General features: G+C 28.6%; 1 protein-coding gene across 5 annotated transcripts in view; it reads right to left on the reverse strand.

Annotated features, from left to right (window-relative positions):
• Window positions 1-405: 405 nt before the first annotated feature.
• Window positions 406-23,575, reverse strand: part of LOC100169170 (L-xylulose reductase) — a 44,048-nt gene continuing 20,878 nt past the window's right edge. For 3 of the 5 annotated variants that reach the window (XM_029488643.1, XM_016804532.2, XM_016804531.2), the window contains 5 exons: window positions 3,263-3,429; window positions 2,213-2,459; window positions 1,181-1,295; window positions 733-943; window positions 406-615 (listed from right to left, as the gene is read on the reverse strand). In XM_029488643.1, the coding sequence (XP_029344503.1) occupies window positions 512-615; window positions 733-943; window positions 1,181-1,295; window positions 2,213-2,459; window positions 3,263-3,407 (822 nt within the window). In that variant the 5' untranslated portion in view covers window positions 3,408-3,429 and the 3' untranslated portion in view covers window positions 406-511. Of the gene's footprint in view, window positions 616-732; window positions 944-1,180; window positions 1,296-2,212; window positions 2,460-3,262; window positions 3,430-8,648; window positions 8,854-23,575 lie in introns of those variants that run through there. The other 2 variants (XM_029488642.1, XM_001946003.5) reach the window with 2 other exon arrangements.

Raw genomic sequence — 23,575 nt, forward strand, 5'->3', positions numbered from 1 at the left:
AACACTAAAGCTTTATAGTTCCAATAATTATTCACAAGTCATAACATAATAAAACAGGAACCATATTCTGATAATTTATTGAAGGATGAAATTATATACCTTGTCAGATTTTTAAACAAAAAAAGAACCAACGCAAATCAATAATCATTTTAAACATCCATAAAATGGTATTAATTTACTGTTGTAAAAATTAAAATATAATTCATATTAATCTTTGATAAAACTAGTTGTTGTCGATTTCCAATATGATTAAGTGAATTACTTTGTTGAATATTTGTTTAAGACATGATTCCATAATGAGAACAGTAGTTGTATGGTTTTAAAAGATTCGAGACATACAAAGTCACCCATATAAGGATTAATAAATGCCTAGATAAACGAAATGCATAAATACAAAACGTATAGGTACATAATATTATTACAATTTATTCATATAGATTTTATTGTATAATTTTATATTTTATAATGATTATTTTATTACTCTCAACATCAATATAAAGTATAGAAATGCTCATCCAGTCATAAAACCGCCATCTACGTATAGGTTCATACCATTTATCATTTTTGAATAGTCGCTCAATAGAAATATCACTGCATCAGCAATATCATTAGGCTCTAGAAAATAAATTATTAATTACTATATAATATCTACCTGCTACACGTTACAATAACAATATAGTTCAACATTAATAACACAAAATGGTGAACAAATATGTAAATATTTTCACTAACGTGCAAATCTTCCTAATGGTATTCTTTTCATAATCGGTTCTGATTTTTTCGGATCAGACCACGCTATCAATCCCATCTTGGTCAATACAACAGTAGGATTAACATTGTTTGTTCTTATGCCGAGAGGTCCTAATTCTACGGCCATTGTCCTTGTAATTTGGTTCACAGCTCCTTTAGATGCACAATATGCTACATGATCTGGTATTGCTCTCTAAACAGTAAAAATTTTATTTTTTAATTGTAACCATACTATTTTTATTATGAAAATTTTAAGAAAATATAAGGTTTTCTGAACTAACTACTTGGTTCTTAAACTATATTATAATAGGTACCTAATGTAAAGTTTAAATAATTTTATTCTAAAATGTTCATAAATTATATATAAACCATACATATAGTATATTATGATAAACGTAAAATAGTACAAATTATTTGAACAAGTAATAACCTCAGATATGGTTGAGGATATATTCACTATTGATCCATTGATTTTCGCAGCAATCATATTTTCAGCTACAGCTTGACTTGCCCTTACCACTCCTCTGGAATTTATGTTTAATGTACTAGAAACCAAAATATAATTTATATTATTAATTAATAAATGTATTAAGACAATTCTACTTTTTAAATTTTTATGTGAATAATGGCTATAAATAACTCAATAGATAATAAGTAACTACTTTAGAGCTCGGATGTCCACAAATTGTAACCAATACAATAAGTAGGTAGGTATACTAGGCACTAATGAGTGTGAAACTAGTGTTTTTAGAACTGTCTAATTTAATTTAATTCTATAATACGTATGCCGGGTTAAAAAAAAAAATGATTAATTTAATGGTTCAATGAAATTGAATAGACCAATCATGTTTAAAGGATCATTAACTCATTATTGATGCGTATTTCGTTAGGTACCTAAATATTTAGTGATTGTTCATGCAACTCGCTATTAGTATAGTATTTTCCTGGATCGTTATATACTTATATAAGGTTAGAGTTGCATTAAGAGGAGAATACAGTGCATTACATGCACAAACATTTTTAATTTTTTGGTATTTTTAACACCATAATACTTATCAATACATTAATTGCTTAAAAATAATTAATTATACGTCCAGTATTTAATTGTAATATTTATTAGGTACTGTATTTTCTTTTTCAGTAAAATATTTTGTGTCTGATCACAGACTTCAAAACATAAATTGTCTTTCAAGTTAAATAAAAGACCCAAAAACATAACTATCATACACAAAATTGAAAATGCTATAAACAAAAAGCTTAAAATCATAATCCCTCCTTGGCTTATTCACTTCTATGTTGAGAAAAAATAAGAATTAGAAAATTTCTACCTATTTTTGACATTAATTTTGGTAATACGAATTACTTATCACTTATTTTCTTATTTGATAGGTACACGTCGCTATTATCGCAGCTTCTAAAAATTCCCCTTTTCCACCTTTAAAAAGTTAATCTGTAATCGTACTCATCCCATCCTTGTTGTGTTGTCTTCATAAATGGTTCGATGTGAGCCACTCCGGCGTTGTTAACCAAACCGTGGACGGGCCCCATTTCTAAGATCTTACTATATGTCGAATCCCAGTCACCAATATCCACGGTTACTTTGGTCAGTTTTAGGCCAGGAATACTCGGTAGACTATCTATATCTCTTCCGACTGCGAATACGTGCGCGTCCATAGCTAACAATCTTCCAGCAATCACTTTTCCCATACCTATAATTAACAAAATAATTTATCATAGCTACAAAATGATATTTATTTTTTATTTTTAGTGAAAAATAGAAGATAATGAATGCGATTGTCATGGGCTTATGATAATGTATAAATAGGCCAGTGTAAATGTAAAAAGTGTTAATAAAACACACAAACAATAATGAAATAGTCACGTGGAACTATAAAGCCAGAGATTTGTGTCGAATTAAATACAATATTACTGTGTAAAATGTTTCTGCCTGCCATAAAAAGTATAATATAGGTCACTAGGCTATGAAAAGTATTAACGTGGTTGGCGGTTGTGAATACAACTATGTGATACTAGTATACTACTATTATATGTCTCGTCACACCGGTGTTAAAGAATTAAAGATGACCGATAAACCGACCAGGAGGATTTGTTGTTACAAGATAAGCTCAAAGAACACACAGTATATATAGGCGTATCGTTATGTGTACCGTGTACGTATTAGTGTACATATTGCAAAGTTTGATCACGTTAGATGCACATAGCACGTAGGCCCATTTGTTAACTCGTCAATCACCATGAATTTCAAAATATAAATACGACTTAAACTATAGGTACACACATAAACGGTAGCTAACTCTGATAATTTAAGTTCTAAATAATAAAAAAAAAAAATTAAACGAAATAATATATTTAAAAACAAGATGTAAAAAGTATAATATAATAATTCGATAAAACTGGAATATTTCAGGTCGATATAAAAAAATCTAAAATAAATTATTTTAAATTACTTTAAATAATATACCGTTCATTTAAATAATATTTTAGTATTTACCAGCACTTGCTCCAGTCACTATGAAGCTCTTGTCTTTGAAATACTCTTCCATACTCGAACGTTTTTCAGCTATCCCTCTGGATAGAGTTCCCATAACGTAACGGTTGTTCAATTGTGTTGATAACTTGTTGATAGAGCGAAACATTATGCTACTTTTTATTCTTAAACTAAAATCAGAAAAAATAAATTTTAACAAAGGGGAAATTATAGTTAATCCCCAGACAGCATTTTAGATTCTGAGTGGAACGATGAATGTATTGATTTTACAATGATGTGTGTTTTTTTTTTTTTTGTGTCTGTCATCACCTTTTAGGACAGTAAAAGTGCTTGGATTTTCTTCAACAGTACCTTTTCTGATAGGAAAGTGAATCTAGTTGGTACTTTGGGGGGTCAAAAGAAAATTTTTTCCAATAGTTTTCAAAAGCGCCGTGAAAAACAAAAGAAAAATTAAGGAAAAACGGGAATTTTTACGCAAAATCGATTTTTCACAAAATCAAATTTGGTTTTTGGTGTAACATTAAAACAAATGACCGTAGATACATGAAATTTTCAATGGTTGTTTAAATTTTTATTTTCTATACATGATAAAATTTTCAAAATATTTTGATTTGTTTTGAGCTGTTTACGGACAATTTCAGTTTCCAATTTAATTTGTTTTTTTTCTATGAATGTCAATAAAACTTTATTTGTTGAGTAAAAATACTTGAAAATTTAATACAAGGCTCCTACTATATTGTTACAATGACATTTGAAAAATATTAAAAATCCTTAGTCACAGTTTTTTTTTATTAGCATTTAAAGTTCAAAAATTGACAAAATATGTAAAAATCACGAAAATTAGCAAATTATTTTGAGTTAATAATTCGTAAAATTTTTTCTTTTTAGAACTGAGATTTTAAAATGTAATACAAGATTCCTTATAGGATAATCTACCTTTATCTAAAAAAAAATGTCTATAAGAAACTCAAATTAAACTTTTATGAGCGTTTGAAATTCATATTTTTACAACATTTGATATTCACTCGATTTCTTACGTAACAATTTTCTTTTTTTGTTGTAATTAAAAAACGAGTGACTGTAGAAACTTGAAAATTTCACTGAATGTTGATATTAGCATTTTATATATACGATAAAATTTTCAAAATAATTTGACTCTTTTTGAGCTGTTTACGGACATTGTAAGTTTTCAATTTTTTTAGTTTTTTTTTTCTATAAATATCAATAAAGTTTTATCTATTGGGCCAAAAAGTGTAAAAAATTACAAGGCTCCTGATACATTGTTATAATAGCAGTTGAAAAATAGGCACAATTTTTCTTTATAAGCATTTGAAGTTCAAATTTTGACAAAATTTATCAAATTTAAAATTGAATAATTATTTTGTAGTTAAAAATTTATAAAATGTTCAACTTTTATATCTAAGGATTGAAAATTTAAAACAAGATTTCACGTAAATATTTAATTCTGTTACCAAAAATTCTAAGAGATACATAAGCACACTTTATTTTTATACTCTTTTTAAGTTCAAATTTGGACGAAATTACATATTAAAAAACCTGGAATAACTATTTTAGTTATTTTGTTGTGATTGTATAATATTACTTTTGGGTACTTGAAACTTCTAAAGTATACTATTAAATATCTATGATAGTACCACGGTTTGTTGTTGATGTATAACGCGTTACCTAATGGATATTGTGATATGATTAATTTGGAATTTATTATTGATACCTGTTATAGGTCAATTTTTTTTTAATACTTTAGATAAGTATACCTATAATAGGTATGTCTAATACCTAGACTGACAAACCGTCTCCGCTCAGAATCGTTTTTCTTATACAGTGATATTATATCATTGAATTCAAATTTAATACTATCCATTATACAGTGACCCACTTGTAACCTACTGTACAGCAGAGCGACATCCACTTACCCACCTTTTTTTGTTTAATAATATTATTATAACATTATAATAACGAATAATATTAGTATAACGTTATTATAATACTATTATAATATTATCATTACAAAATGCTGTCTGGGTCGTTTGTTGTATAGTGTTGGTGTCGAGTGTATATTGTCATTGGGTAAGTCACTGCAATGCACCTATATGTGTTAAATTTGAATTCAGTGATAAATCATTACATTCGACAAAAGATTCTGAGCAAAGACCACTAGTCCATATTACTTACTATGAGTATATTTTATAATATATTTATATTAATTTTTATTTTACTACTAGTGATAAGGCGAGTTCATTTCTTTGGAGAAAACATATTGCATTTATCATAATATTATTAGTAGGTATTTATTTATTATAAAAGTAGGTACTTATATATTTTCTAACATATTATATTATTATTATTCACTTTTGAATTTTGAGTCAATATCAACTTACCGTAGAACGGTGTGAATGGATTCGTGGTATAAATAGGCAATATAAAAATGAATGTAGATGTTTTAAATATGTCATTGTGTTTATAAAATATAATAAAATACGTTCAAGTCCCCACAGTGGTGTTGTGAACTGAACATTTTCCAGACGCGAGTTACAGATATCCCAAGTATTAATGCGTAATAATATAATCTAAGACCTATCTATATTTCAGTTCATTCTTGGCTATTGAGGCCAATTGAGAAAATGAGAATATCATATTCAATTTATTAGATCAAGGACCCACCGGTTACACCCACCCCTCTATTTAAGAAAAATCTCAGAGGCAAATGCCTTTGAAATTATCGCTCACTACGCTACTGAGTCCCCACGAATAATATTTTTGAATTACAACAAAATAACTAAAATATTATTTCTTTGTTAAAAACTTCGTTCAAATTTTATAAAACAAATTATTGTGCTGCTTATATATTTTATAGAATTTTTTTTTGGTTTCCAAATGAACTACTATTATATAAGGCACCTTGAATTAAATTTCCAAGCCTAAGCTATAAAAACTGAACATTTTATAAAATATTTTTGATTACAAAATAATTTCCAAATTTTCCTGATTTTGTCGAATTTTGTCAAAACTTGAACTTCAAACGCTAATAAAAAAATTATACCCTTGTATTTTAAGTTGCTAAAAGATCCTTATGAGGATCTCGTATACAATTTCAAGCTTTATAAGGAGCCTAAACATTTTTATCAACACTTTAAAAATAGTTTAATTTATATTCAGCTATATTAGTTAATTGTATTTATTAAAATAGGCTTTTTAGTTATTTTATCAACCTTCATATTGATGCATTTCTGTGACTTCAGTTATTACTTATTAGTCTTATCGACACTATAAATAAAAAAAGTTAAATAAACTGGGGTCGAAAAAATTATAAAGTTTTCATATAAAAATAAATAGATAATAAAGTTTTAAGTTATTTATTTTGAAGGTACCTAGATAAGAAGTATTCTAGTCATTTGCTACCCGCCCCCAGACGGTGCCATTCTGTAATGGTGGTTTATGGGTGTACTATAATATGTCTGTTGTATATATAATATGTCCCTATCCTTTACAATATCTATCACCCAAAAAACATCATTGTTCAACTGAAACATTTGTAATTTTGCTCAAAAACTTACATAAAACTCAATGCAATGTTTACATTTTATTGCTGTATGATATTATGTAATATAATATTATAGGTAACTATAACATATTTTTCAAAATCAAAATTTGTATATTTTCATTTGAACGCAAAATATAAAACAGTGAAAAAACGAACAACCGGCATGTACCTATACAAGCATAGGTACCTATATCTCGCGTTAAAATAAAATATTGAAAAAAAAAACTATCGTACCTACCTGCGATCATTAAATGACTAATTATTTTTGTAAATGGTTTTTTTTCGTAGTTTTAATCTAAATTCTGGTAATTCGTCATGATGAAAATATAATATTTTTTATAAATTACGTGCAGGTTTGATGGCAACAACAATACACATTATTATGAACATTGTATTATACTGCGTAAAAATTATTTTATACATTTAATGTTCATCTTTAATCTTTCTTTTTGTGAAAACCGGTCTTTTAAATGCGTTTGGATTTGAACTCAGCACACCAGTTTAAATATGGTTGGATTTTTAAGTAATATCAATTTAAGCAAAACAATAAATTACAGTAATAAAATTAAACGTAAAACCGAGTCGGTAACTCAATCGACCATTTTGTTTCATTAAAAAATAGTTTTAAGTAGGTATCTAAACAATTCAAAAAACGTTATATAGGATATAATATGTTAATATTTTACTGTAGGTAAGTTAAGGTGATAAACAGAAATCCGAAGTCGCTTGGTTATTGTTGTCTATTGACTATTCAAAGCCCTCTGGATGTATACCAAATATTAATAAAATATTCTTCAGATTATTGTAAAAAAAAAAATAAGTAGGTACACAACAACAAACAACACGTCATACCATTCTTCGTCGGCCATCGCCGTTGTTATTGGTGGCGACACAGCGACGGGCCGATAAGAAATCATTTTTTTTGTCTCCTATAACTACTTAAAGCGGTAACAAAGGATATAACTCAGGATTTAATCTTTATTTTCAATAATATAATAATATTACGCTCACATATAAAAAATATACCGTAGACTGCAGGGGTGGCCAAACAGTCGATCGCAATCGGCTGGTCGGTCTTGGACAATTTTTAAGACGACCCGCCTTGTTAGAATTTATTAATTATTGTTATACCTCTGTCATTTAGTAGACGCAATTGTTAAATGCATATTTCGGATTAACCTGTTATTGTGAAATGACATTTTCTCACATGAAAGTGATAAAAGCTTGAATACCTAGGTACCGAGCAGTACTTTTTGAAAAATTAAAAATACACCCTCAATAGATCTTAATCAAAAAAAGTTTAAAAGGCCACCCCTGCCGCAGACTGTAGAGCTACCTATATAATTACTATATAATTCATACGACCAATAAGTGAACAAACATACATATATTACTATTCTACCCGTTAACCGTCAAACGATAATAATTTGGCCGCAATGACCAAAATGCATGCAAATACGGACGTGGGCTCGTCAGGAAAATTGCGGTTTTCCGGTTGGCCTGTATCTACTACCCACGCAAGAACGATCTCGCGGCGATTCCTCTAGTTTAATTAAAGAATAGTAAATATTGCTATTACCTGTAGGTATATTTGTTTTCACCTACCATCAACCAACAGCCCCGAAATGTAATATACATTATTAACGAACGCCCGAAACGACATAAATGGTAAACCCACAGTAATAAAATCACCAACAAACGAAACTAAAAAAGACCATTCGTGAAATCGTATACAAACACTCCGTCTGCGATGTACCATCGAAAAAAATTTATATTTATATATATTCTATTTAATATTATTATTCTGCATCGTATTATACTACATACCTACTTACACTGTACCGCGAATGTTTGGCTCTTGTGCTCCGAAATGTTAGCTATTGTAGAATTGCAGGAGAACGGTTATTATTACTTTTAAAATACAAATTACAAAATACTTCTGCCTGCTTATGCCATTTGATGATAAATGATAATATTATATTATAATCGTACAGGCACACCACCACGGACGCATAAAACTGTTTGACCAATAGCAGCGACTCGAGAACACTAAGACTACGAAGTACGGACCACTTGTTTTGGGGAGTACGCATGATATTACGAGTGGACGCGACTACCCCACTGCGGCACACGTCTCGTCTTTGTCTTGTCTTCGCCACAGTCACCACCGTAGCGACTACAAATCGTCCAAATCTGCGTTGTATAACAGGTCGGTTTCCTCGACCTAGAGTGTCGACTGTTCCGAGAATTGAGGTTATGTACTAAATTCGAATTCCAAACTCCTCCATTCCGGGTACAAACAATATTGCGATTCGATCCAAACAATGATGGGGCATATTTCTGAAATTTTTCAATTTCGTGCACGCGTATCCTCCAGACAAACGATTGCTTCGATGTCGAACATAATATGCACATAATATACAGCGAGACCCCGGGGGACAGCTATATTTTCAAGAATCAGGCAGGCCCTAGGGACGGCCTGAAATATATTTCAGACCGGGAAGTCATGCTCGTCCAAGGCTTTCGTGGGTGAAGTCTTATAAATTATGACCTAACCCAACCTCACCTAAGAAAAATGAACATAAATTTCTTGTAATATAAACAATAGACATAGGAATAGTTATATTTATCTTAATTTCGCTCAAAATATAAAAACTAAGAAAATCTTTAAACGAACATATTTTTATATAGATTCACGTTTAAAATAAAAAAAAAACATTTTAGACTTTACGGTGAGCCAAACCTAAACAGTAAAAGTATTTTTAAATTACATATAACAAACTACGATGGTTATATTATGTTATTATGATGGCCTCTGAAATATCTCCACTGGGAGGTTTTATATTCAAATACCATATCGAGCTATCCGAAACCCAACAATACAATATCTTGTATAATTAATAATTATTATATTATTATTATTTTGAGTAACGGGGAAAATATTTCACAGACATTTAGATTTTATTGTCAACGTTCAACTCGACAGTCAACACACACAAAATAGGCACAAAAAAAAAAAATCAATCGTCCAACAAGTACGACGAAGAGGATTAATTAATTATATTATTTAATATAATATTTACTGCTATGTAATAATATATTCTCATACTCTATACGACCTAACTGTAGTGTACACGATTAGATAACGCGCTTTGTTTGTCAAACACATAGAAAACTGTGTGCCATATTTTAGCACGTACCCATAATTCATACAGTTATAGTAGCATAGGTGTTCTAAAACTCAGTTATTACTTATTATTATTATTACCACCGAGCAGAAAACGTTTTGGGACTCGTAAAACGGTAAGTTAATATTATTATATCGCCAGTGGCGGTAATAGTGGCGGTGGATGGCGACCGTGTTATACAACAACAACAATAATAGTAATAATAATAATAATAATAATAATATACTAATTGTTATCTGAAACTAAAACCGTTAGTGCACGTCTTGTACGTTACGACGAGCGAGCGGGCCGGCTGCGTATACGTATAAAGGTGATTGCGACGGGGGTTGGTGGTGGAGGCTGATAATTAGTTGAGCGCACGTTTTAGCTGGTAGGTAAAATAATATAATGTACCTAATATGGACTTGTTTGTGCACGGCCGACGGTGTTACTTATGCATTGGCTAGTGTGTGTGTGTTGGGGTGGTGAGGGTGTTTGTTGGTGTACGGGTGTGTGGGGTGTGCGTGTGGTTGGAAGTTAACGGCGGCGTACGAAATGACATCATATTTTATTGCGTGGCGGTCGCCAAAGATCCGTTCGCTATAATATTATAGCCATATATCGAATAATATATGATTAGGTTATATATATATATATAATATAATGTATATAATACCTACTGCGTGTACGTGTGTATGAAATTCTGGAATACGTACGGAGATATAGATTTAGACTATATAATAAAACTACCACGAATGAAACGAATCGCTGTACTTACGTGCATATAAATATATTATATCATACAATATTACAACACGGTAATATTATGACTCATAACTTATATACCTATATATGTGCGTATCCGTGAACTTGTCGGTGCATCACGACAGTATATTACGATAAAATCGTATACGATGCTGCACCGTACAACGTTCCAAATTTTAAAATGAAAATTAATAATAACTGTTTTTACGTCGGTGCTCGCCTTGCTAGTGAATGTTATTATGCTTTTACTTTCTAAACCGAAGTCTTTTATACTTGCGAGTTTGCTGCGGCATAAAATATGACAAAATATCGTTCGACGTGGGCTTATGTTGTTTTATTATAAGTTACAGCGGCTTTTACGACCTACCGTATTTACCGTATATTCAGCATCCATTGCACCGTAACTTATCTCGTATGAGTGTAATTAAGGGCTATGATTTGTTTCCCAAAAAGTCATTTCTATACCTCCTCGTGGAATGTATACTTTATACACTGTTTTACAAACATTTGGAAAATTTACTAAGAGTTTGTGGGTTTTGTTCAAACGCTAATCGGCCACAATGATAAAATTATAAAAATAATAATATGCATACATATTACATAACTTTTTGTAAATTTTGAAATGAAAAACGATCGATTGGGAAAACAAAATTGAGATCACAGCTAGGACTATGGGTGGCGGTTGCCTCCCTAGACCGATGTGGGACTCATATTTCAATAAAAAACTGATTATAAATTATAATGTAACGATTATTCAAACAATATGAACAATTATTTTTTTGTTGAACTAATATTTTTATATAGTTTAAAATGTATTTATCATTAACACATATATTTGACTTTGTTCTGTGGTACCACCAACTGGAAGAATGCTGTCGAAGGTAAAGACATTTTGACTGACCGACCGTTTATCAGTCCCGCATAAAAGATTACTGAGGTTTTGTCCACCAGGGGAAAATTGTTAGTTTGTTTTATCAATAAGTATCAATAGGTTTACGACAAAAAATAAAAAGGAATACATCAATTGTTTATTTTTCTTTATGTATTTTATCAATGATGAACGATAATTAAATACAATATAAGTATCAAAATCATTGTTATTTTTATCAAAGGAAAAAAGGAAATTATTAACTGCTCATAAGATTAAATGAAACCCCTCTGTTCTATAACATTTAAAAAAATCCAATCTGGATGAAAAAGAAATATCAAATAAATGTGTAAGTATGAGGGTATATTAAAAATCATTTTAATTTTAATTTAAATATTAAAAAAAAATGTAGACAACTATTAGCTTTAAATCTAATATTATTGTTATCATTATTATTATAAGTAATTTATAACTAATATTTCATGATGAAGTACTTCTATCGAGGACCTCTTCACTCTCATATTTTCATGTCATTATTTTTTTTATTTTTTTATCCGTTACGCTTATCTCTCGGCTCTGTAACAGATGGCTAGAAAATAATTTTATTACAAAAAAATTTAATTCGGTATTGACAAGACTTGTCCACGTCATACTTTTTTAAAAACAAGTTGACATGGTTAAACATTTGCTATGCCTATTTGAAATGTGTTTGTTTGCAGGTTTATAAAAGTTTGAAATTATTTTTTATGAATTTAATTTGAAATAATAATTTTTAGAAGATTTAATCGTATGTTTTTGTCGTACTTACATATAGTCTATTTTGTTAGTATTAGATTTCAATATTTACATAGGTTATTACTGTATTAGGTACCTTAGGTACGTATGAGTTTACCCACTGACAATATACATTTTATAATATGATCGAACAATGTTATCTCGATCACTTGATCATTGTTTAGTCTTATATTTTGAAGCTCTTAAATTATGTAAATACTATTAGATACCTAACTAATTAAAGCACTTATTTTACATAGGTATGCATGATAATAAAAAATAATAAAAATCAAGTATTCGCTTTTTCTAAATGTATTTATTATTTCTAGCACAATTATTAATGACCAAATGTATCATTCCTTAAATTAAATTACATTTTTAAACAATGCCTTGTATCGGATGACTGATGAGCCAACGTGTTTTTCGTTTTTCTCACATCTAGTTACTCTGAAAATAGGAAATCACGGTATAATGAAAAATTTAAACAAATGTCTAACCTAACAAGTGAGTCTAAAATGTAATCATATAAATCATTTAATGTGAATGAACGTTATAATTATTTCAATTTCATAATGTTAGTGTTATAGTATGTAATATGTATCCTCAAATTTTCAAAATAACTTCTCGAGTTGATATAAGTGGCTTATGTTTTCAACAGTAAAAGTAATGTATATTATAGTATTTCTCAACTATCAGTGATAATCACACAAAAATCAAATCAATAAAACAATTTTTCATGATCTATAATCCCATTAAAATTGCATGTCCAACTTTGATCATATAACCAGTAACCTATAATTATTCGAATTCACATTGTGCTAATGTATAGCCTAGATGTATAGCAATTAGAAACTTTTAGAGTTTTTTTAAAACTGGTTTTGCTTAGAAATTTCAGTTTTTCCTTAATTGTTTGTTTGTTTTTCCTGATGCTTTTGAAAACTATTGGGAATTTTTACTTTTGACCCCTCTTCTAAAGAACCAACTAGATTCACTTTCCTACCAGAAAAGATGTTGTTGAGAAAATATAAGTATTTTTATTGTCACAAAAGGTGATGATATACACAAAAAATACACACATCATTGTAAAATAAGTACATTCATCGCTTCGCTCAGAATCTAAAAGTAAAATTAAGTCGACATTTTCATTGTTTGGACATAATATAAATTTGTTAAATTACTTAAAAATCTATGAGTATTGCTTAATTATTAGTTATTAATTATAATCTAGGCTAGGAACATCTTATTGTAAAAAAAATGTATGTATAGTTGTGATTAAATAACACATTTTCATCATTCATGTGGAATATTAAGTTTTATTTATAATATTATTGATGAATAATGTAATATTAAAAAAATTAGACAAATATAATTCATGTATAATATGAATTATTTATTTGGACAGTAAAATACATTAAGTATAACTATACCTACTAAATATATTCACGGGAAATAATATTATTAATAGTTATACACTAATACTAATTACTTTTACCTTTACGTTTGGCTTATCTATTTTTGATATGCTGATCAATAATATTATTATCATATATAATTTGAGATTTAACTATGTAATATGCAAATAAAACGCATTTTATCTGGTTTTATTTACGGTGGTTGTTTTTTTCTGATTCGATGGTATGTTATGCATTTGTCGTGCAAGAGAAATAAAAATACATTTCAAAGGATTTTTTTTTATTCGACGATAACGTCCAACTTTGTTGGTCGAACTACTATATAACCGCCAACGGAAAAAAGTTTATTTAATCAGTAAAATGAATTTCGTTTAGTAAAACTTTGAACTGGATACGTCTGCCAAACACCTTATCTTTCATTTAAATTAAATTGTTATTTTATTTCACCTTTTGAAAATTAATAAAAGGTTTTAAGTACCTACGATTATAATATTTATTATAATATTATTATTATATACTATTATAGGTAGTGGTAGTTAATTACATAATATGAATATTTATAATATGTAGTTTAGCAACAACTTATTTATAAGAATTAGTGTAGTAAGATGTAAAAATAGGAATTGTAGAATCTTATGAATGATTTACAAATGTATAGTATAACCAGTTAACTTGACTTAGAAAAGGAATAGTTTAGACTCTAGAGGTACAACTCAAATGAAACAAACACAATTTGTGTCCCTAGCAGTGTTTGGAAAGTTCCTTATAAAAAGGAATTCGTTCCTTTGTCGTTCCTTTGAAAAATTAACGAGTTCCTTTTTTAGTTCCAAATAAAATAAAAATGTTTATTAATCATTAATGTTTTTTTTTCGTATTATGCATACTTCTTTAATTTGTATTTATAATATATAACTACAAGTAGGTATATATTTTATATATTTATGCAATATATTATTATATATTTTGAAATTTTCTTCAAAATTAAATTTTTGGCTAACGTATGTCGATTATTGCCTTAACATCGATACTCGATAACAATCACTAATTAGGAATATACATTTTACACATTAAAAAATATATCTTAATTTCAATTTTTATATACCTACTTATCTGCGTAAATTATTGGAACTAGAAAGGAACGAACAATTTTGTTATTTTTCCTTAAAAAAAAGAACTAGTTCATTTTCTCGATCTTTTTTTATAAAAAGGAATTCGTTCCAGAAACCCGTTCCTTTTGGAACTCGTTTCTTCCAAACACTGGTCCCTAGCTAATTACTATATGCAATATACCCGTGGGGGGTTTTGCCCCCCCCACACCATCTTTATCAAACTTTCAACACATATTACCACAGACCAACAAACATTTCATAACTTATTATACCGGCTTACTTAAAAAGTTTCAACTATAAGTATGAGTTGGTATAATACTTTTTAAATAGATCAATAATCAAACATACCTATAATATAAAACTATAGTTTTAAATATTTTAATTTAGTAAGTTGTTTATAATAATATATTCTATACACCTATACTATGTACAGAAAATATATATTTTATCTTAAATGTTTAAAATCAGCTACATAAATTATAATTATAACAAGAACAATTTAAGGAATAAACTGACACCGAAGGAGGTGTCTTACCTTTCAACGGGATTACCAAAATACATTTAACATTGTAAAAAAACTTTTTCATAATTTTAATTAATTATCTTCTTGTCTTTTAGTATAAATATTCTTAGTTTTCTAGTATTTTATCGTTTATGGGCACAAGGTTGTAGATCCTACAACCATGGTTACTTATCACAAATACCTATCACTTAGACTCTAAGTCTTAGAGTATAGGTTAAAATCACCTATTATACCCAAATACATAATTATTATATATTTATCATGTAACACTGTATTAGCTAAATCAATACTTAATCATATATATTTTGTAGATTTTTTTTCTTTTAAAGTATTGTATAATTTTATAAAATTATCCTTAATAAAGTACTATCCTGTGTCCTAATTTAAAAATAATATTAAGGGTAGGTACGCTAAGATAACAGAAAATGTAGCTTAGATAGGTACTCCGGAACCTCCCCCATTTCCCCAAACTCAAAAACTGAATATAATAGCCAAAAAAAGTACCACTAAACCATAACATTTTATTTTACACGCACAATTCTTTAAAATTAAAGTACCTATCCAAAATTATTGAAAATAAAATCTAGCAAAATCCATTGAAATCATTATTTTTATTTTGAATTATGCAAGTATTTTAAATACATATAACAATGTACATATTACATAAATAGCTAGGTAAAAAAATATAAAATATGTATTGTAGGAAATGTTGGCAAAAAATGACGTCGGTACTCAAAAAGGCAGAAACAAACAAAAGCATTAAAATTGAGAACACCTTTGGTCGAGAATAAATAAAAAAAAAACTTTGGTACTTAAAAAAGTTTGCTAGCAATTTGATTTGATATCTGTTATATAAACGTACATTGTACAGTATACATTATATGTTGTATGGTATAAATGGCTGTTATTTATTTATCATATTATTGTTTTTTTTTTTTAATACACAGACAATAGTTGTTCGGAAGGTATATATAGTAGTAGTAGTAAGGTGCACAGTTTTACAATATATATACAGTACCTATATATTATATACACTGCCGCGACGAGGGACTTAAAAAGTTGACATCATAATTGATTTGGCATGTTAAACTAAACGGAGGTATTATTATTTTATTAAAATATCCACTATTAACGGATATAGTGTTATATTATAGCCTATAGGCACTGTTAATTCACCCTTTTTGATTCAGAACGGTGGAGGGGGGGTGTATCGGTTTTACGTTGATGTTTGCTTATTTTTTGTATACAATGTCATTACGTTGTGAAGAAAATTTACGCAACACGATGTCTCGTGAATCGATAGTTTTGTTTTTTTGTTATATTATTCAGAAAGGTTGAATTATGGGGACAGTTGACATTTTCATCAAATTATAATATTATTAAATGTGTAATTTTTGTTTTATTCGTTGTATACCATATTATATTCATAAAATTACTGATAGTTGAAATGTTCAATCATTAACCACCACCCCCCTCCCACCCCATAACAATACCTTCCTCCCAAAGTCAGAGGATTTCCACACTGGTGGGCCTCACAGGTTGTAAATATACTTTTGTTTTAAATGATTAAAAAAAAAAAACATAACTTGTAACCTAACTAAACCTCCAATACACTACTAAATATGGTGCGGTAGGTTTAGTATAAATATTCTGGCGCAATAGACCTGTACGTATTTCCAATTTTCTACTTGTTATATTAAAATACGTTTACAAAACGAATCACAAAAAAAACACTATTAATTTTTTCACCAACTTATGGACATTTGTATAGATTACTTTTTCTTTTTCAGCCGTGAAACTTTGTCGACGCAAAGGAAAAAAATTGTTCGGATGGCAATTGGACGCAATATATACGATGGCGATGGTTCTTGAGTACCCAGGGGAACGATAGAATTTCACGCGCCATCAGAAGCCAAAGCACACAAATCGTCTTTTTGATTTCACATTTTATAATTGAAATTTTTATCAATTGCCAACTTTTACTAATCAGTAATCACTTATAAACACAAATATAATATTATACTATCATATTATACTTCCACATTTTATTTTGTAAACCTACGCATCTATAGTTTCTCATAATAATCGTATTATTGATTGATAAGTGATAAGTATGACAACTATTTAAATACAATAGGCAATAATTAATGTTCAAAATTACATTTTTAAGCTAAAATTGTTAAAATATAAGTATTATACATCATGTATTAATTTGCTTACATATTTAAAACTATAGTTGTAAAAACCAATAGTTCTAAATATCGGGTTTACTTAAATAGAAAAAAAAACTGTTAAAAAGTACCTTCCTACGTAATTACATACACAGTTCACACACACAATAAACCTATATAAACGTATCATTCGATGTGAAAATATATAAAATATGTTACTTTTTTAATTTGTTGAACCACTGCAGCGCTTCATCGGCGTGATGATAGGAAGGATACCTATACTTTAGTCGTATAAAGCTGTTGTCATTTTAATCGTTGTGGGTAACACGCGTTATATTCCTCATCCCTGCACGCGATTTTAAAACCACCGGAACGTGATGATTCCGCGCAAGTGAGCAGTTTATATATACATAAGTACAGTTTTTTTTTAAATTAAATAAACAGAGAATATTACTAACATGACCAATCTAAACGCAATAGAATAAACCTACGACTACAGCTAACGCTATGTGGCAAACAGTGCCGAGTGTATACAGCGCCGTTGCAGCTCCAGTTGGTAATACCGAACTTCACATATTATATTCGTCGAAATTAACATAACATTGCCATTCAGTCTACAATAATAATTAATAATATTAATAATAATAATAATAATAATAATAAACTTCATTCAGCAGTTGAGACTTCAACGATTTAAATTCGCCGATATATCATTACGAGTAGAAATCTCGTATAAATTATGATGTAATATATACTATTCATACAGATTTATACATTTAAGGGATTATGTATGATGTATTCACATGTACAACGAGTAATTAGTTTTCACACGAGGGGAATTTTGTGTTTAAACTTTCAAGTGAAAGACGCTACGAGGCATTTACATTTTTCTTCAAAACGAAATCATTTTGTGTGATATATAACTGAGCGAAATATGAGATTAGTTTTAATTTCCTTGTTGGAATGTGATATTATATAATATATTCCTTAAAATCGTTTATTTTATTAAGATAAACGTCAAGAGTGTCTCAAGTACAGAATGATACCAGCTATAGGTAAACTATAGGTAGGTACACAAAATAATATAACAGTAAATAATGCAGTGGCATTATAATAAAATTATAATAATTATTATCCTACGATGTTATGTAATTTATTATTATAATAATTTATAATACACGTATTATCATCGTTGTTGATTAGTAAAACTTTAAAAACCGCGGGTTTGTTTGCGGTGAGTATATTAGATACGCATAGTATTTAGCAGTTTTTATAGTAAGTATACTATACACTTCGCAGTCCACACATGCTTTGAAAGTAATCTTTTTTAATATACAATATCAAACATATTCACGCGCACATAATAATATATTATAATATACAAGTCCCACGGGTTGAATGTTGTTACTTGTTATAAAACGAAAGTGTAGGTAAGTTCCGAATCGCTCGCACTCGCCGCGCTACATATAATACACGTCCTCTCTCGCGGGATCGTAAATTGAGGTTGCCAAATATAATATAATATTTAAATTATACCGAAAGGCAATGGAATCTACTTTGGCGGTTTCGGCTAAATATTTAAAACAATGTACGTATAATATATAGTCGTTTAGATTTTTTATGAAACGAAAAGGTGCAGAGGTCGATATGTATACCTATATACCTATAGGTATTATTATTGTTTATTTGCTAACGCGACGTAAATGTGCGTAATAAATTTCAGTACCTGTATTGAGTTTATTGTCAAGTTTTCTAAAGGACGGTTAAATAATAATAACAGTAAGAAATAAATAATACTAATGGCAAATTATTATTTTTATACAATTTTTGTTTACCTACAGTTTCCTTGATCTGAATCGCGATAATATAGGTATTTCACTTTAATTTTGTTATAGGTACGTTTGTTGAAATTTAAATATAATAGAAATTAAAACTCATACAACTATTACAGCTTTATTTATATTATATTTTTCCATTTAAATATCCTTATATATATAATTTTTTATTTTAAAATAACGATCATGTCCAAAAGTAATTAAATTTGTTTTTTAAACTTCATTTCAGATACAAAATATAACAAAGGAATATAATTGTTTTTATTTTCCATTATTGTTAGTAGGAATGATGTGAGGATTGAGGAAAATAGTTTTTTGTTTACGTACTTATAAGTAATTGTATAAAAAAAAGATCAATATATAATAAAATAAAAGTTAAACTGCAATAAACAATCTGGTTAAATTACATTCTAATTAAAATCAAGTGCCTATGAAACTTATTTGATTAATTAATTTGTACGTAGTATAATACTATAATGAGAAAAATAATAGTTTATGATGTACCTGATCAATGACGCAATATTGCAATGCATACCTAGTACAATAAAGATTTAATTATTTACCTAATGGCTAATATAGATTTTTAATGGATATAAATATATAATATTATACCTCCTAAAGTTATAGTACACGATGATTAATAATTTATAACATCATTACAATATACCAAATTGTATACAAATATCCGATGTTCAATATAGAGGTCTTATTATCGATCCGTGTAAACTATTAATAGGTATACTAAATTCATAGTATATACGTCATAGGTGAAAGGTATTTTAATGTATGATTAATTTAGATTAGAATTTTTAACAAGAAGTTTTCGATATAAAAGTTGCAGTAAACGCAATATTATTTTAAAACAAAATCGTCAAATAAAATAAGATTCATACTATTTCTTAATATTTATACAATATACATGTTAGGTCATTATAATATGTCAGTCAGTTATTCAGTTAGTATTTAACATTCCGCATAATATCTATAATGTATAACACGTGTATAAAAGATAAATTTATCAGAATTATTTTAATATTATTGCAAATCATTTTATATTGATGAAGACAAATATTATCATTTGGATATAGAAATGTATTAAAAATAGGTATACGGACATATTACATATTTTGTATATTGACATATTGTCATTGGCGCAAATAGGTGGGGGCTTGTGATTCAGTCCCCCCAAATTTCTGCCAATTCCCCCCAGTTTAAAAGTCAGTAATTAGTACTGAGCATATATAATTTTTAGAAAATATTATAAGAGGGGCTTTAGTCCCCCCAAAATAATTTGTCTATTTGCGCCTATGGACATTGTAATATTATGTCATTATGATACGAACGAAACATATAGGTACCTATATTATTATGAACAGTTTAAGTTTTGTGTCAATCGAGCAATGGTGGTGCCTAAAAGTTGTAGATGACCAGATAATGTTCGATTTAGCACGTGTGGCATACTGGCGTAGTGGCGTGTGCCCTTATAAAATTTGCAGCTCTTTCGACTATTCTGACGCTTAAACGCTAAAGCTAAGTTATGACTAACGTCGAACATTATAAAATTGTATATGTAGGTACCTACACAATATTACGAAACCTATACGTATATACGTATTATTAAGTTAATTTTGTTACACATATGTGTTATACTGTTATACACTAATATGTAGGTAATCACCGAACACGATGTGAATAAATCAAGTTAAATATATTTGTATAATATTATTATTAGACTTTTAGTTGTGTTCTTGGGATGGGGATGGAAACAGGGTAGACAAACTTATGAGGAATCTTGTATTACATTTTCAAATCTTAGATTTAAAAGGACAATTTTTTAAGAATTTTTAACTCAAAATAATTTGGAAATTTCCGTCATTTTTACGTATTTTGTCAATATTTGAACTTTTAATGCTTTGAATTATATTAATATTTAAATGGATTTTTAATATTTGTCATCTGTTTTTGAAACAATATATTAGGAGTCATCTATTAAATTTTCAAGCTTTTGAACCCAACAAATAAAATTTTATTGATATTTCTAGAATAAAAAACTAAAAAAATTGGAAACTGAAAACGTCCCTAAACAGCTCAAAATAAGCCTAAATATTTTAAAAAAGTCATGGTGTATAGGAAACGCTAATATAAATATTCAGTAAAAATGTCCCCCTCCCCAAAGTAGCAACTAGATTCACTTTCCTGTTGAAGAAAATCTTAGTACTTTTACTGTCCTAAAAGGTGATGAGTGATGACAGGCACAAAATAAAATTTTTTAAAAACACACATCATTGTAAAATCAATACATTCATCGTTCCACTTAGAAATCAGAATTTAAAATATTAAATCTAGACAGGCATTTAAATAAAAATAAATAAATATAACTTGTAGATTTATAGGTATGGAAAAATAACAAGCAGTGTAATTTCTACCATCTATCGAATTTATACTTCTAATGTTTGACTTATTAAATTAGAATTAAAAATAATATGTCCGAAAATGATATAGGGACTTTCAGGAACTACGTTATTTTAAATATTAATATATATATTATATATATATGATACCACGACTTTTTGAAATTCAATAAGTATGACGTACAATACGCATATTGTTTAATTGGTTTTACACGTGATGTTTAATGTTATAAAATTATAGGTGAACCTATTATATATAGTAATGTCTTACAGTATTACGGACATTTTTTTATTTCGTAATTGCAGTTATTTGATATCCATATTATATATTGTATCGCTTGTGAGTTTTATATATAATTATATATATATAACGTGAAGTGTTGAAAAAAAACAGCATAAATCATTGTATTTTTGGTCACGGGTGTAATAAAAGTGCATCGGTCTGAACGGGTGCAGCGAGTATGGTGTGTGTGCAGGGCGTGGGCGGCAAAGGTCTGAGTCGAACGAGGAAAAAGAAATAAAAAAAAAAAAATGAAAATTACAAACTAGTGTACCATGTCTGATTATGCAAATGGTGAAGTTGTGTCCGGAATATTGTTCTCGATCTCGCGGGGTATAGACTTTAATCTCAGTTTTCCCCTTGGTTGATTCCCTCTTGCGCTACGTGAACAAACTTTAAGAAAAATATAATTCGTTTCGATACAGAAAAAAAATACGAGTGCGCATATTATTATTATTATTATTATTATATACGTGTATACAAAAATAATATATTATCGTCGTCGTGTATATATATATAATATATATTATATATATTATATGCGTGCGCGGTGTGCACACAGAAAACGCTCAACGAGTTTGGCGAAATGCATTCCGCATGGGGGTTTTTTTTTTATTATTGTGTTCTGTAACACGCACGACATTAAGATAAAAACAAAAACGTATTTTATTTGTGGAGCGTTACTGTTCCGAGGATTTTTTTTTTTCATTGAAATTTAACTTTTGAATAACATGAATATAAAACGGAAATGATTGCGATTTAATCGTGGAAAACAATATATGTTGTGTAGTATAGGTAGTTTAGGCTGTGTAGGAAGTATAGGTAGAACAGGTAGTGTAGGTAGAATAGGTATTATAGCCGCATCACGGAAGTACTGCGAAAGCATCCCCGCAGCTTAGTCGGTTCAAAATGAAAAAAAAATAACTATAAAAGGTAGTATAGGTAATACAGATAACGCCACTACCTATATACATTACTCATATACCTACGTAACTATAATCCAAGGAAGAAATAAATAATATCAAAATATTTGATTCTGAGGACATTTTAATCGATCTTGATAAAATCAAATAGATTTCAAAAGTTTTTTGTGAAAAAAAATACACGTATAATGTTTTTCGATAATTCAACTCAATAATTAATTAGCTTTTATCTATAGGAAATCGTTTTTTAAGTACCTCCTATAATATACACAGATGACCGGACAAAGTCTATAAAGCTGGAATGAAAAATATGATCAGGTATTCAATATCGGTATAGATATACAGACTTAATGACTGGACTATTGATTTAAAAATTTAACTTATTCATAGAAATGGTGTTTTTTTAACGATCGAAATTATTAAAACAAAGACATTTTTTTAAAAAAAATAGTAGTTTAATTTAAATAATAAGTACTCAGGTAAAATATAGTCTGTATTATTGTAAACTTTAAACCA

This window comes from Acyrthosiphon pisum, chromosome A1 (assembly GCF_005508785.2).
Source record: "Acyrthosiphon pisum isolate AL4f chromosome A1, pea_aphid_22Mar2018_4r6ur, whole genome shotgun sequence".
Classification (NCBI taxonomy): Eukaryota; Metazoa; Arthropoda; class Insecta; order Hemiptera; family Aphididae; genus Acyrthosiphon; species Acyrthosiphon pisum.